General features: G+C 45.9%; 1 protein-coding gene across 2 annotated transcripts in view; it reads left to right on the top strand.

Moving 5' to 3' along the window:
• The window catches only part of Plxnc1 (plexin C1), a 148,993-nt gene that overhangs the window by 15,847 nt on the left and 116,591 nt on the right, over positions 1-16,555 (top strand). For both annotated transcript variants that reach the window (XM_075954505.1, XM_075954506.1), the window contains exon 2: positions 7,223-7,363. In XM_075954505.1, coding sequence (XP_075810620.1) covers positions 7,223-7,363 — 141 coding nt within the window. The remainder of the gene's footprint in view (positions 1-7,222; positions 7,364-16,555) is intronic.

The following is a 16,555-nucleotide window of genomic DNA, read 5'->3' on the forward strand; positions in this document are numbered from 1 at the left end:
GATATGAATTTTGAGAAGGCCAAGATGACTGACGACAGAATGTGTGGAGTGGTAGTTTACTCTTGCTCCCTGATGCAGAACCCGAGACCTGCTGTTTGCAAGGGACAAATCTTGGCTCAGTTGAAGAACTCTGTAATGATTAAGCCTACTTAGCAATGTTCCATAGTTGCCTGATGAGATATTGATTGGAAGTATTCAAACATTGATCCGTGTGTTTATTTATTAATTCAATAAACATTTATCGACAACTTACTAGGAGTTAGATGCTGAGGTTGAGCTTGCTTTCAAAAGCAGAATAAGACAAACGGTGGTAGAGCCGAGAGTCTTCTGGGAGATAGACAATAAATACAACTTAAAAAACAATTATAGGTGTTCTGAAGGAAATGAGTGGAATGCCGTGGTTCGGAGTAACAACTGGGGTGGGAGTCAGGAGAGTCAAGCTCCTGTGTAGGTGAAAAATTCACTTCAAACCTGAAAGATTTAAATGAGCAGGCCCAAAAGGGACTGAAGGGGAAGAAGCAGAGAAATAGTGTGTAGAGAGACCCTACGGTAGAAAGGTGATAATGCTACTTCTGAAATAAAGTTGCTATGGAAACAAAACCAGCTTGAAGGAAGAGAGCTAAGTGCTGCGTCCACCGTAGCCAAGGGGCCAACTCAGGTGGGGTCTGGGAGTCAGATAGGTGTAATTTTCTTGTTTTGTTTTTTGAGTCAGGGTTCCTCTGTGTATCTCTGCTGTCCTGAAACTTGCTCCATAGACCAGACTGACCTCAAATTCAGAGATTTACCTGCCTATGCCTCCCAGAATGCTGGGATTAAGGGCATGGCCCCACCACTGTCTGGCATGGGTATATTCTAAGTGTAGTTAGGTGTGCAACATTAAGGAATGTTGAGCAAGTGTCAGATTTGTCTTAAAGATCACCTTGATTGTGGAATACAGGACAGGTTGTGGTTATAAGAGAGAGACTGGTGGACCAGAAAGGAGATACTGAATGCAGGACAGATTGTGGTTATAAGGGAGAGACCAGTGGACCAGCAGGGAGATGCTGGATGCTCAGCCTGGCTGGATGCTGTGGAGATGAGAAGGATGACTTGAGAGCATTGGGAAATCTGTCTTGGACAGGGGCAATGATGGGAGTAGAGGGCCTGGTGTTGACTGGTGGTTTTGTTGATGTATTGTGCTAGAGTATTGATGGACAAGGTGAGCAGAAAGAGTCCGGATGCCATTTTTCAGCAACTCCGAAGCCATGCGTGGATTCTGGTGGTTCTCATTGCACAATTAAAGTAGTGTATTTAGAGAGGTAAGGGAAGGGAGTTGGCACTAGTCTGCTTGTAAGAGGGTGCTTCTGGCATCTTGTGGACAGAGACCCAAGATGCTAAAAAGGTCTGTATCCCATGAGACGTGCCTCATAATGAAAATTATCCCACCCAGAACAATATTAACTCCTTTGTGGACAAATGTTGGTGGTCCATCTTCCTCAGTTTAAAGATGCAGGGCAGGCTGTGGTTATAAGAGAGAGAGAGAAGTGGGTCAGGATAGAGATGCTGGAACCTGCCACTCCCAACGTTAGGGGAACGATTTTAGCTGTCTTTTCAAAGGTATTTTTTGCTGAAATCGGTCAGAAGGAAGGAAAGGGATTGAGATGGGGGTGAAACAGGAACAGAATGCCAGGAAGAAAGAAGGATAAAAGTCTCAGAGCATCAGGTGGGATTAGGAGGTGGAGGATGCAGGGCAAAACGGGAGAGCCGGTGTGAAATATACGCATCTTTCCAGTGCCCTCTCCAGGTGAGCTATACCCGGAGACGGCGTCACCCGCTTCTGCCCCTCAACTCCCCTCTCACTGCATCAACCTCCTGCACACGTTGGGCTTTTCCTACAAATTAGAATCCCTGGGTAAATTTTCCCTTCAGATGGTCTCACAGATGCCATAAACTTAGACCCAATCAATTATATATTCCAGAAGAGTAGGTGGGACATGGGCAGCCTGAACAGCTGATAAAGTTCCACTTCATCTCGAGTGAAAGCTTTTTTCCCCCACATTTTTTATTTTAGCTTGATGAAGATGATTTCCTAATGATTGCCCTGCTTGTGCTGTCGTTTGATTCTCATGGCGATGCTGGGACTAAGCAGGGCATGAGGTAGGGATGTGTCCATTGCACAGTGTGGTGACCTGAAGGAGCCCCCTTGCCCCGATCCAGCCTGCTGTAAGTGTAGAGCAGGGACCAGAACTTGGATGCAGAGGTTTCCTAACTGTAAATGGCTTCCTGGTGAGTCACAAGTAGCAAATATGGAGGCATTGTTTGAAAACCAGGGTAACCCCTGGGAACAGAATATAAAATAAATGACCCAAGAGGGCATCTTATCAGCCTGAGAAATTAATAAGCACCAGCTGGCACTCTCTTTTGTCTTAGAAGGAAAACCCAGCATTCAGAAGTCTTCCTAACAATGGGTTTGAGTGAAAGGCTCCACTCTCTCTTGGTGCCCAGCGTTGGAGGCCCAGCTTTGTGGACATTTCCTGTATCTCTTACCACAAAGACGTCATCGGGGACCTCACGTGGCATCATCGCTCATGTGTGGAGACAAAGCTAAGGCTGGGCCTTTGCCTTTCACACCCTAGAAATCGTGGCTTGGTGGCCCCTGGAGTTACGTGGAATACAACTGTGGTGTTTACTCTCAACAAAATAGTTAGAAGTCGCCATAAAGGAAGGCAAACCTATTGCTTTTGGATATGCTCCCCGCTCCCTGTGTACGCCTGACCTGAATGCACACACACACACACACACACACACACACACACACACACGGAAGTACGTCCATTGTCACACACACCACCCCCATCCCAGGTTGCTGTGTTGCGTCCAAACCTCTGTCTTTCAGTCTAAACATCATTTGAGTCAAGGGCCCTTTTGCCTCTGACTGAGAGAAGTTTCCCCTCGGCGAGGGCTAGGCTGTGGGCGTGTGGTTATGGTTAGACATGGCAGGAAGGAGAAGCAGAAGGACGACAATGAGGGAACCAAGAAAGCCCAAAGGGGAGCAAGGCTTGGAGCTAAATTGAGATTGAATTTTTTTTTTCCATGAAAGGCAGAAGTGGCAAAAGCATCATTACAAGGCATTAACCTTGTTACACATAGATGAACAAGCAGAGGCTGGGGCTCCAAGAGAAATTACACATAATAAACTAGACAGAATGGGCTGAGAGCGACATTAACAATTATGCCCTAAAGGGAGAGAAGGGCAAAAGAGAAAATAGGCCAGAGGGGGAACAGAGAAAGAACAATTTCTGGACACGGGTGGGGGGGCTGCCTGCACAATTTCCCCCCCTTTTCTGCTCGACTCCCCAGGTATTAACTTCACTTTTGTGAGGGGGTTCCTCTGGGGCCCGTCTGTCTTTTGTTTCCATTGGCTGAAACAAGCCTAAGAAAGGCCTTCTGAGGGTTCCTTTCTCCATTCACAGCGACATGTCCATTTCTGCATTTCTAGCATAAAAGAGTCCATTTCTATTCAGCCTGACCAGTCCTTGGAGCTTTCTGGTTGCCCAAGCCTCCTCCTATTTTCTTCCCTGGTCATAATTAGCTACAAAGTTCCGACTGTGTCTAAGAACCTCCCAGCTGGTCCGCTGCCTGACCCAACAAGTTATGAGTCTCATTTCTTAAACCGGGGTTTGCAGAAAATTGATTGACAGTGGCTTAACGCGACAGCTGCGGCCACCCTAGTCTGTCCCGCCCCCAAGAACCTGGGGTCTGTTCTTTTCTCCTGTGCTAATCTCGGCGTGCTGGTTTTCAGCCTCCGTCTTGGATTCGATGGAAGCAAAATGTCTTCCTTTTTCCACACGTGATGTATATTCCATACTTTTTATACGCCCGTACACTTTTATACAGTCTCTACATCATGCAACTGTATTCCAAGGGGAGGAGTGAGAAAGAGGCCATGGCTTCTCCTCAGAGTTTTTGTTCTAGGATAACTAAGTCCTAGGAACCCTTCCGACGAGTGCCTGATATCTCACTGGGGGTGAACCCACAGGTCCATGAGGTAGGAGAGCAAGTGTCTGGCAGTGGTGACTGAAATTGCCGTTTGGTTGGACTGATTGCGGTTTCTGCCAGCTCAGCTTATTGTGATCTGGAGAACATTTGAGGCCTTTTGGCAAAGAGGGTAGAAACCAAGGGTACAGCCTTGGGTGCGGTAGTACCCGTTTGCATTTCCAAACAGTGACAGCAAGCACGGCTCACCTGTATTCCTTCCTGTGTGACAGGCGCTTTACCAAACTCTCCTGAGACTTGTCCGCTAGCTCCTTTAGTCCTTGTAACAACCATTGAGAAGTGTTACTAGCAACCCTTCCATGCTATAGAGCCGTGGTTCTCAACCTTTGCGATGCTGAGACCCTTTAACACAGTCCTTCATGCTGTGGTGACCCCCCCCAACCCTAAAATGACTTCATTGCTACTTCCCGACTGTAATTCTTTTTGCTACTGTTATGAATCATAATGTAAATATCTGAGAGGTGACCCCAAAAGGATTGTGGCCCCCAGGTTGAGAACGGCTGATCTAGAGGCTGAAACAATGGGTTGAAAGTAGCTCGGCTAGAGAATAACAGGCTCTATGCGCAACACAGGTTCGCAGTCCTACGCCACTTTTGTCAGGGAAGGTGATAAAGTGGATGTCATACAGCCCACTGTGACTTCCTGGTGTACTAGATAGTGTTACTCGTACTACCTAGTGCACCAGGACTTGTGAGCCCTTCACCACCACTAGCCTACCAGTCAGACAGTAGATAAAGCCCCACGCTGATTCAATAAATCACCCAGGTCATTCAATGACTAAGGATTGAGTTCAAAGACAGGCTCGTCCCGGGTGGTGTTTCATCCCACCAGGCTCACGAGTGTGGCCATGACACTGGTTGAGTGACTGGGCTCCGTAGCTGTGCTAATGGTCTAGGGCTTAGTTTGGAAGGCTGCATCTTTGGGAAGAGGTCACAAGTCAACGCTAGGACACAGGAGATTGTATTCTGGGAACAATTTTCCCCTTGTTCCCCTTTAGCTTCTGACCAGCCTATGGGATTTGGGACCAATCTTTGGCAAGCAGGCTATCTCACCCAGCCTCAGCAAAGGCCTCCCATGACATCACTCTTCATGGTCTACTGGAATAGGAACAGCTATTTGGTTCCTATTCCATACCAGACCTAAGACTCCGGTCCCATTTGGTACTTAGAGATAATCCATAACGCCATAGCCTTTACCCTTTTTCTGTTGTGAGATGACAAGAAGCGCAGTCCACGATTCAAAAATAAGAGTAGTGTGAGAACATTCTAGAAGCTCGGAAATATTGCCCGATTCCCTGACATAGCCTTGTGACACTCAAAAATTTCATGAAAAAATAATAAGCACAATAAACTGGCCTTACATCTGGTCAGTTCTGGTTTTATTTTAAGTCAGGATGTGTCATGTGTATGTGGGGATTTTCTTTCTTTTTTTATTAACTTAAAGGTCATCCAATGTTTTTTTTCTACTCATATCATGAGGCTTCCTTATCTAAACAGTAGCCTATTGTTCCAGTCCCCAGATCCTCAGAGATCCTTTTCCCTTAACTCTAGTTTTAACAGGATAGCTCCCCACCTTCCCTAACCACACGAGATATACTGTCTTTTCATGGGAAACATCAATCTCTAATGGGCATTCCAAAAGTCTCCTTCCAGGGAGTTCACTATAGAACATTTTATGCAAATGAGTCCTCTCTTAGGTTATGGCATTCCTTCCTTGCAAAGGTGATGGGGTATTGAAGGATGCTATCCTGGCTCACAGAACAACATCAACAGAGAAATATTGATGGTACTTTAGAGCCTTCTGAAATCAATTTAGTCCACGAATCCATTGAGTTTAGATGTTAATGAAACTTGGTGGGTTTAAAAAGAATGAATATTTAATAAGACATAAATTGAAAGGCATAAACACTGTTGGCAATAATATAATGAAGTTAATAAGTCTTGGGCTCCCCCTACCCACCTCTTCACCCCCCAGTTAATAAGTCTTAGGCTCCCCCTGCCCACCTCTCCACCCCCCAAACAGTCCCAACTCAGGAACCACTGTGATGCTTACTGATGTTTGCCTGCTCTCTCATTGGCTGGAATTTAAATGTGTCTTTGAAAACCATAGTACAGTTGGGAACCGGGCTCTGGCAGATAAAGTGTGCTATCACACTGTGTTCAGAAAGCTGCACTGGGCAACGGCTCTCTCTCTCTCAGCTCCCTCTCTCTCTCAGCTCCCTCTCTTCCAGAGATTTGTGGAACAAACTCAGCTTCCTGTCATTGGAGGCAGGAAGCAGCATGGGGCCCTTCATTCCTTTTAAACAAAAAAAGGGAAAGACATTTTGCTTGACACTCTCTGGGTCCCAGGTTGAAAGGGGGCCATTAGTTAATGAGCGGGAGCAAGCATGCGATTCCATGTGCTCAAAGCCTGACAATTGAAATGCGTTTAGGTTGAGGGCTTGCGCTTTTCACTTCCGCTTTAGGGGGCTTAGATCAGGGTCCGGTCCTACTCAGTTCCTCATTAGCCGGGTCTTACCACCCACCCCAGCTCTGGCTGCCTTCTGCCCTCTGGATTAGTCTTTAGGCTTCATGGTGCACTATCAGAATCCCTCCTCTCCGGAGGCCTACTGATAGTCTCCTGCTACTCAATAGGGTAGTCTGAGCCAGTCACAGAAGCACATGCCTAGCCATAAGGAGCTACGTTATAGTTCATCTTAGAATGAACCCAGCGTCCAGTACGGCGTCTACCCCCATTCAGAAATGGGTTCTCTCCTGGCAATAATGTAGAACTCTGCTATATAGATCAAACTGTCTGTCTCTCTCTCTCTCTCTCTCTCTCTCTCTCTCTCTCTCTCTCTCTCTCTCTCTGTGTGTGTGTGTGTGTGTGTGTGTGTGTGTGTGTGTGTGTGTGTGTGTGTGTGTTGGGGGGTGTCAGGCGTGTGGAGTGGATGGCCAGCTCAGTGCTGGCAACCAGTACGTGTGAATACGCAGTTCTGTGCGTCATTTTCCCTGGCTCGGGCCAGCATGGTGAGTTGGCAGAGGAAGCGGTGAAAGCTGTTCCCAAGAATCCCGCTGAAGAGAATGTATCTAGGGTTCAGAAATGCAGACGTCCTAAGAGCTCCTGAGTGGTATTTTAGCAGTATGAAGAGAAGTACTTAAGTTTTAAAAAAATGATCGTTTTTCCCCCCTTATTTATTTCTGTGCAGAAAGCTGATGACCGGCCCGAACAGGTCCAGCCAATTGCGTCGTCTACGTTGATCCACTCTGACCTGACGTCTGTTTACGGCACCATGGTGATGAACAGGACTGTCTTGTTCTTGGGGACTGGAGACGGCCAGTTACTTAAGGTTGGTTTCTCTGTGTTTCTTCAAATGTCTCCTTTTAAAAAAGTTCACTTGTTGCCTGTCTGTTTTTAATTTTCAATCCTGCTCCTGAGTTCTATGCGAGACCGTACCCCTAAGATTGCTTCGTTAATGCCATAGAGACCCCTGCCATGAAAAGATTTGGAGGAAATTTTAGGAGTCTGTATGTAGTCTGTGTTCCCCCGCCGCCACCCTCAGCCTGCGATGAGGCACCAGCCGCCTGCACTCTGGGAATGAGCCACACAGGGGCCCTTTCCTTACTCTTAGCTGCTGAATGCGAGTCCCTGACTCACCTTCCTGAGACATTTAACCTTTGAGTTCTCACTCCTTTACACGGGAAATGTACAAAGCACCTGATTTCTCACAACTTCAAAGAGATGAGTGATTACAGGCTTGAAAAGAAGAAGAAGAAAAACAGGCATGCCCTCCCCCCTCCATCCCACTCACCACCCTCAGAGGGGGTTTGCTTTCTGCCCTTTGTGCCCACATATGCCAAGGAGAGAAGTTTGAAATTTGAAATTCTTTGAGACTCCCTGGACTTGCATCTCATAGGACCATTTCCCCCACCATATAGATGGTCCCTGGTCAAGTTGAGGATTTTTTTTTTTTTAAATCACCTGGGGGAAGGGACAACGTGGAGGAGGAGAAAGCCAACAGACCCACCAAGGGACTCTTCTGAAATCATCCCATGATCCTCTTGTCAGTGTCATTAGCAAGCCTGAACTGCATGTCTCCAGTGGCCTCCAGTGACAGTCATTGCTGGGAATCGTGTTGGTTCACCCTAGACGTGGCTTGACCTCTCTCGGCAGCCGATCAGTAGACACTCAGCGCAGATTCCTAATTGAATGCCGGCGGGTCTGTTTTGCCAGCTTCTGTCCCTCTCCGGCCAGCTGTGCCTTTAGGCGGATCATTTAGCTTCTCTTAGCCGCCATCTCTCCAGCTGTAAAATGAGATTATACTAGACAAACCAGGAAAAAAAATTATTTCCATCTCTGATGGCCAGGGACTCGGTCTTTGCACCCATAGCCTCCCTCCAACCAAGTTTGTATATGTCCCTCCTGTGTCTGCACTTCGATCATACCTTACCCCCAGCCTGTTTTGTTTTTTTCTTTTTATTCTGTGATTTGCTGAGCTCTCTGTATTTGGCCCAAACCCCACCTTCTCTTTGATGGTGTCCCTAGAGGCATCTTGTTCTCCCTGTCTCCCGAGCTACTCACTATCAGTCTCATCGTTGACTTGTTACCAAGGTCATGCCTTGGTACCTACCTAGCCTCTCTGGTTCACCTTTGCCCTGCCAACTGGATTTTAAGCTTCTTGTAAAAGGGGCCATGAATCCCCCTCAGTCTGACATGGTGCCGAGTGCCGGGTAGGCATTTGATTGGCTCTTGTTTCCTTTGGAGTAAACCCAGTAACATATGGGAGGGAATTTGTGTGTGTATACCTTCTTTTTAAATATACATCGATCATCTTTCCTGCCGTGCTAGCTTCATTTTCCAGGGAAAGGAGAGGTAGATGCACACCAATCATTGTACACTCATGCAGGGATGCCCATGGACATTCTATAACCCAGTTAGGCCAGTGAGGCCCATTAGCCCCGCAGAAGAAATTTCTAGCCATCCTTCCTGGGTCTCCTTTCCAATTATCTCTTCAGATTTGGGATGTTTTTGACAAGTGTTTTGACAAGAGCACTGTTTCCCCAAGCCGAGCCTACCAGCCTGTCACATGGAGGATTGGAGGTGAAGGAAGACTTGCCTATAAATAGCTCCCCATGGGATGGCCTGGCTTCCCTGTCCTGTGGGTTCAATTCAGCCATTCGTGCGTAGCTGTCCACTTCAGGCTTGCTGGGAGCCAGGGGTCGGGACCAAGTTGCAGCTTCATGCTGTTACTAATGGAAGAGGCAGCTGAGACTTAGTCCCCCCGTCCTCAGGATATGGGGTACCACTTGAACACCCCCATCTCATTTTCAGGATTCAGTTAACAAGGATAGATTGGCATTTTGTTTTCGTTTTGTGACTTTAACACTTTCATGGTGTTTCCCACATGTGAAGTCCCTCTCCCTCTGTCTCTAACTAATTCAGCTCTCACAACCCCATTTTACAGGCAGAAGCATGGAGGCCTAGAGTTGCTAAGTGACTGGCGAAAGATGCCAAAGGCCAGTGCAGGGATTTGAACTTGGGACAACTTCAAAGGCTAGAGTCATATCCCCCAGCTACAGGGACCTTGCAGCCTGGGCCCCAGCTTCCAAGCTCTTTCCTTGGGGGGGCTCTCAGAAAGTAGAGAGTGTGTTGGAGGGATCCCAGTCCTACTGGGGTTCCTGTGGTTGAGGGGACCTCTCACCTGACCCTGGTTTACTTCTTGAGGATCAACCCCCACCCTGCCCCGACTCTGTCTCCTGGGATAGTTCCCTCCCAAAGCAGGAGGTTGTAAGGGGTGAAAGCCCCACACAATGACCAGTATGGGAGTTTTCTTTAGACTCCCTCTTGTACCCCATGTGCAGATTCTTGGCTGTAGCCATTGAAATTACTTGAGAGAACCTCCTGCCCCACAAAAAGACAGGTTTGGGCATAGATAACCCCTAGATTCCTCTATTCAGAAGCACCTCACTTCTGTCTTGTCACACTTGTCTCCGGAACTGTTAGAGAAGATGAACACAGAGAGGCAGACACATGCTCGGCTTCTGAGCCGTAATGTGGAAGTACTAATGAGTGCCACCCCCCCCCCGCCCAAAAAAAAGAAACCAAAAAAAGAAAACAAAGCCCATCCTGCTGCAGACAGTGGGAGGAGAGGGAGAAGAAAGGGCTTGGATCTCCCACAGCCTGACTCATCAGTTTCGCAGTGATCAAGAGGCGAAGGCATTTTGACATGTGCCAGGCACCGTAGTATATGCCTGGCTGAGTGTGAGGCTGGCATCCGGCAGCCAGTTGCTGTTTTTGCCACTGCCAGCAAAGACCCGACTTCTTAAATCTCTGCAAACCTCATGGAGTTTTAATATAATTTGGTGCCATTTTAAACCTCATGCTATTTAAATGATCTCTTTTTTTCCTGTTTGTGAAAGAACTGTAGTCTCACGTAGAGAGTTGCAGGGTTGGGGGGTTGGGACGGAAAGGAAGGCAAAGAAAAAATGATCCTTAATTGCGTCATATAGAGACAACCGCTGTCAGCATTTTGGATTCTTTTTTTGCATAGTTGAGGTCAGCCCCTATCCAGTTCTGCATCCTTCTCTCCTTCAGCTAACGAGCAAAGAGGCTTCTATTAAGATGCTGCCGCAAACCCTTTGTAAACAGTATTTTTAAATAGCTCTATCATGTTCTGTTATGCGGGAACACAGTTTTGAACTTGTGCCTAGATACTGGATCAAAAAAATTTTTTTTTAAAAAAAAAGTCTTTAGAGCTCCCCCCACCTCAAACCGGCCCTGCTACTCCAGGAAGACGGCACTACTTCCAGAGGTAATATTTCAGCGACGAACCGTGAAAAACCTGGAGACTTTATGGTTTGCCAGTGTCTTTATTGCCCTCCTTCTGCCTTTGAAAAATTGTAGGGAAACTGAAGAAATGTGGAACTCGCAGGTCCTACCCTACCAATTTCTCAGCAGGTGTTTTGTGGTCACGCAGCAAGTCATGCCCACCCCGCCCCCATCGTTTCCCCATTCTGCATCCTCTCCAATTTTTTTTTTTTAAAATGTAGTCAGCATCTCCACTGAAATTGGCGGAAGAGTGTGCCGACTCTGAACTCAGTGTTTGGAAATCCACATGGCATGTGTCACACGGGGTATGCCGTCGTAGGAACACATGCCGTCGCGTTCCCCAACTGTGGAAGAGTCTGCCATGTGATTCGGATTCCTTTGGGCTGACTCTGGGCCTGTAGAATATTCTCCTTATCTCAAGGGCAGAGTGGAAGAGTTTGAGCTTCTCCAGGCGGTACAATAAGTAATAAGGGGATATGCATGAAATTTATGAAATTTGAAATTGGTGACTTTCTGCATGCCCATTAACCTTTCTTCCAAGCAAAAAAGATAAGAAGGTAGAGGTAGCCGGTGAGAAATAATAATAGCCAGCATTTCTGAGCTCTGACTATGCGCCTCCCTCCTGAATCGGCATCTGCATGGGTTAATTCACTTAATCCTTACGAGTCAATACCGTGGCCATCCCCACTTCATCGGCGAGAAATCCTGGGGCTTTAGGGCGTTAGGTAGCCCGTTCAAGGTGATTTAAACGGGGAAAGATCTGTCCCTAGAGTCCAAGCTTTTATCATCTAGCCATACTGCATTTACAGTTTAAACGTGATCTGTAGAGCTTGACAGAGTGCTTGGGACGAGCTGTGAACTTTTCTGTCTGATATTGAGGTGTCTGGGCCGATTCCAAGACTCCAGCGTTTGAGGTTTTCTGAGAAGGGGCTATGGTTTCTGTGTTTTCCAGTGTTTTCCTATTTGGGGACGACTGTTTCTGGCAGCTGAGGGATGAGCCCCCTCTTCTTAGGGCTGCCAGTGACCTCTGCACCCCCAGTAGAACTTGGCTTTTCCCCAGTAAACATTCTGTGCTCATATTGTTTGAATGACCCCCAGATAGGAGAACTAGGGTTTCCCAACTTCCTTGGTGCTGAGGTAGGGTTCCAGGTACAGGAAGCTGTGTCATTCTCTCTGCCCGCATAAACAGCAAAAGGGTATCTCTCGTTTGCTGCACCGGAACTGGCGAGGCTGCCCGTACCGACCATACTCTGTTCCTACAAATGACTCTTCATTTTTCCAGACCACGGAGTCAAATCAAGTCAATTCCAGCATTCAGCTAGAAATTCCCGAAGAATCTTGCTGGAGTTCTGGCTATTAAGGTTCTCAAGCGAACATAAGAGAAAGTTTTAAAAATGTAATATTTTACAGTACTCCCACAGAATGTAAAAATAGAAGAAGAAGAGAAAAAAAAAACCTGTGACAGGCCTGGAGCTGGTGGGGGGAGGGGAGGGCTGAGCAAAGGTAATGGACCAGATAGTAGAAACCACAGGAAGTGTCAAGTTTGAAATGGGCTCCGTGGTTGGCTGTGTAGAATGTCATAGGAAGCTTATTTTAAGTTCACTCCATTTCACACCGTCGGGCTCTTGAGTCTGGGGGCTCCCTGACTTGGAACGGTGACTCTCAAGTAATACTCAAGTCTGGAATTCAGAGTTCAGACCGTGGACTTTGTACTTCCCTAACTACATATTGGGAACCAAGTAGACTGGAAATGAGAGAGAGAGACCCAGCATCTTCACGCGTTAGCAGTATCATTCCTAACTACAAAGGCCCACAACACAGCATTAGATAATTGCTTTGTGTGTGTAGGGCCGTTTCCTTCCCAGTGTTTCTCAAAAACTTTTTGATTGGAAGAATAAACAAGACAATTGGCTCATTTACCCTTCTACAGATAAGCTCAGTTCTTCTTCAGAGGAGGAGAAATAAGAAAAGTTTGGCTTAAGACATCTTAGCTTCTTGGACATGGCTTTTCCATCTCACAACATTCAGAAAGGAACAAAGAAATAGTGTTTTGCTTAGTTGCCCCCCCCCCTTCTCTTCTTCATCTTGACTGTGTGGCACGGAGCTGTCCTGTGACTGTGTGGTGTGGAAATCTCTGCTTGTTTGATTTTAGCAGCATGGCTGGGATTTTTTTTTTTTTCGCATGCAAAAAAATCCCAGGGCTAGTTAATAGCCTACCATGCGGCTTCAGGAAGATGTCAAGAGAAACAGCATGTTGATATGAACTGAAATTCTCCATCAGGGAACATTTGTTTTCTACACAGGCCTTGGCTGGAAGAATGTGATGAGCCTTACAAAATCTTGAACGCCAAGAGAGTAGCATTTCATTTAATATTTTCCTGCAGCCTGTTCTATACCAGGCACTGTTCTGGATACGAAGGTGATTCAAAAGAGCTGTGTACGTTAATCCTAGCACTTGGGAGGCAGAGGCAGGAGGATCTCTGTGAGTCAGAGGTCAGCCGGTATTCAGAGGGAGTTCCAAGACAGCCAGGGTTGCGTAGTGAGACACCTATCTCAAAACAGGAGCTACGAAAGTTAGCCAAAGAGAGAAGTCTGCTGAGTGTGTAGGGAGAGCAAAGGCAGAAATCAAGCAAGTTAATTACCCAAGGCTAAAGTCATGTCATCCAGAGAAGAAGCCAAGAGGGATGGAGAAAGACAGTGGGCCCAGTGGAGAGGCAGGAGAGCCAGGAGAGCTCCTCAGAGGAGGTCAGGCTAGATGGTGAGGAGGATGTGAGAATATCCACAGAGGAGGCACAGAGTGACTTCAGATTAGATCTATATTAAGGTCGTATGCTGGAAGCAATAAATAAAAATCCGCATCATGCCCTAGCAGAGTGTTGTGTGAATTGGATAAGTTTGTCTTATGCAAAATTCTACCCATTTGGGGTCTCTGTGACTCACGGTTGCTTCCTGCACGGCTCCTCTGAGCCCCTTCCTTTTTTTCCAGAGGCACAAGGGGAATGTCTCCCTTACTCTCGTCTCTGTGGTTTCTTCTCTCTGCATAGATATCCTCCCGAACTCTGCAATTGGAAGTCTCTGAGGTCCCCCTGGACCCCTGGCCTGGCTGGGCTGGGAGATGTCGGGAGAATCGTGTGCTGATCGCTGAGAGAGGAGACTGAGGACGGCCCAAGCGGATGTCCCGGCCTCTTCCTGTAGTGCATGTGGGATCTTTGGAAGAAAAATGAAAACTTCCCGTTCTTTCTCTGTCTACTGTGTGAAAGGTTGTTGTTTGCATAATCTGGCCAAAAGAAGAGCAGGGTTTTTTTTTCAAAAATTATTACACTTTAAGTTTATTTATTTATTTTTATTTTTGAGACAGAATCTCACTGTATAGTCCTGGTTGGCCTGGAATGCCCTATGTAGACTAGGCTAGCCTCAAACTTCGAAGATCTGCCTCTCTAATGCTGGAATTAATGGTCTGTGCCACCATACCTAACCTTGTGTCTTTCTTTCTTTTTTTTTTTGATTTTTATTGAGCTCTGCATTTTTCTCTGCTCCCCTCCCTGCCTCTCCCCTCCCCTCCCCCTCTTCAGCCCTCTCCCAACATCCCCATGTTCCAATTTACTCAGGGATCTTCTCTTTTCTACTACCCATGTAGATTAGATCTATGTATGTCTCTCTTAGGGTCCTCATTGTTGTGTAGGTTCTCTGGGATTGTGATTTGTGGGCTTGTTTTCTTTGCTTTACGTTTAAAAACCACTTATGAGTGAGTACATGTGATAATTGTCTTTCTGTGTCTGTTACCTCACTCAAAATGATGTTTTCTAGCTCCATCCATTTGCCTGCAAAATTCAATATGTTGTTATTTTTTTCTGTTGTGTAGTACGCCATTGTATAAATATACCACGTTTTCCTTATCCATTCTTCAGTTGAGGGGCATTTAGGTTGTTTCCAGTTCTGGCTATGACAAACAATGCTGCTATGAACATAGTTGAGCACATGTCCTTGTGGCACGATTGAACACCCTTTAGATATATACCCAAAAGTGGTATTACTGGGTCTTGAGAAAGGTTGTTTCCTAATTTTCTGAGAAATCGCCACACTGACATCCGAAGGGGCTGTACCAGCTTGCATTCTCACCATCAGTGCAAGAGTGTTCCCTTTACCCCACAACCTCTCCACCATAAGTTATCATCAGTGTTTCTGATCTTGGCCATTCTTACAGGTGTAAGATGGAATCTCAGAGTTGTTTTGATTTGCGTTTCTCTGATGACTAAGGATGTTGAACATTTCCTTAAGTGTCTTTCAACCATTTTAGATTCCTCTGTTGAGAGTTCTCTGTTTAGGTCTGTACTCCATTTTTTTAATTGGATTGTTTGTTTGTTTTTTTTTGATGACCAATTTCTTGAGTTCTTTGTATATTTTGGAGATGAGACTTCTGTCTGATGTTGGGTTAGTGAAGATTTTTTTTCCTATTCAGTAGGCTGTTGTTTTGTCTTGTTGACCATGTCCTTTGCTTACAGAAGCTTTTCAGTTTCAGGAGGTCCCATTTATTAATTGTTTCTCTCAGTGTCTGTGCTGCTGGGGTTATATCTAGGAAGTGGTCTCCTGTGCCAATGCGTTCAAGTGTACTTCCCATTTTCTCTTTTATAAGGTTCATTATGGCTGGCTTTAGGTTGAGGTCTTCATATCGTGTCTTTATTCCTAAAGATAACACACGGACATCGTTTAAGACCCTCAAGAACTGAGGGAGTATATAAACAATGGAAACCATTCGTTCCTAACTTCCCATTCCAGATTCCCAGTGTAACCAATAAGAGAAGTTTCATGGGCAGTTTTCTAACAAGAGCTTACAGATACCTACAAGCAAAATGGGGCTAACCTTTCCTCCCCCACATTTTTGTTGAACATATAACACATTATACATATGTATGTTGAAACAGTTATATTTGCATGAATATATGTTTACTGTGACATGTTAAAAACTATATGAACAACAAAAGCGCCCTCTAGTTATTTTGGTGGCTGAAGAGTATGCTTGTTTTCACACTACTGTTTACATAACCCAATTTGGGTTTTTTTTTTTGCACTATTGTTGTTTAGTATAATTCCCTATTATTGATATTTAGGTAGTTTTAGGGTTTTACTTCTAACAGGGCGCTACAATGGACATATGTTAACACACAGAGAGAGACTTCAGGGTCCAAGAACACATGCTTCATAATTTTCATGATTGATGCTAGATTCTCTTCTAGATGGATCTGAATTCCACCATCCTGGACACGTGCCTGTTCACACCCAGCATCGATGGCGAGCAGGCCGTGCCGAGGGGAGATTGTTTAGGAAATTATCGGTAAACCTAGCAAAGCATACTGGCGACCTTGTTGGTTTTATTTTTTTAGAAAGAAAGGCTTCCCTGTCCTAATTGGGAATGTTGAAGGATGCTGGTGCCTCATCTTCAAGGTGTCAAGGAAACAGCTTTGTGTCCCACCCCTCCTATCTACACCAGCTGTGTTGCGGGAGTCGATGGCACGAGACCCTGCCAAAGCTGCAGCGCGGCTCTCGACTCACCGAGCACAGATGAGTGATGGAGTCTTTTCTAAATTATTTTATGTCTCTTCTTATTTTAAAGCAAATTGGAGACACTATGACATTTACCCCAATGTATTTCATTATGCCTCCCCGAAAAAATTATTATCATGTTCCCAACTGTGACTATAATGTCATTATCACA

This window comes from Microtus pennsylvanicus, chromosome 20 (assembly GCF_037038515.1).
Source record: "Microtus pennsylvanicus isolate mMicPen1 chromosome 20, mMicPen1.hap1, whole genome shotgun sequence".
Taxonomy (NCBI): Eukaryota; Metazoa; Chordata; class Mammalia; order Rodentia; family Cricetidae; genus Microtus; species Microtus pennsylvanicus.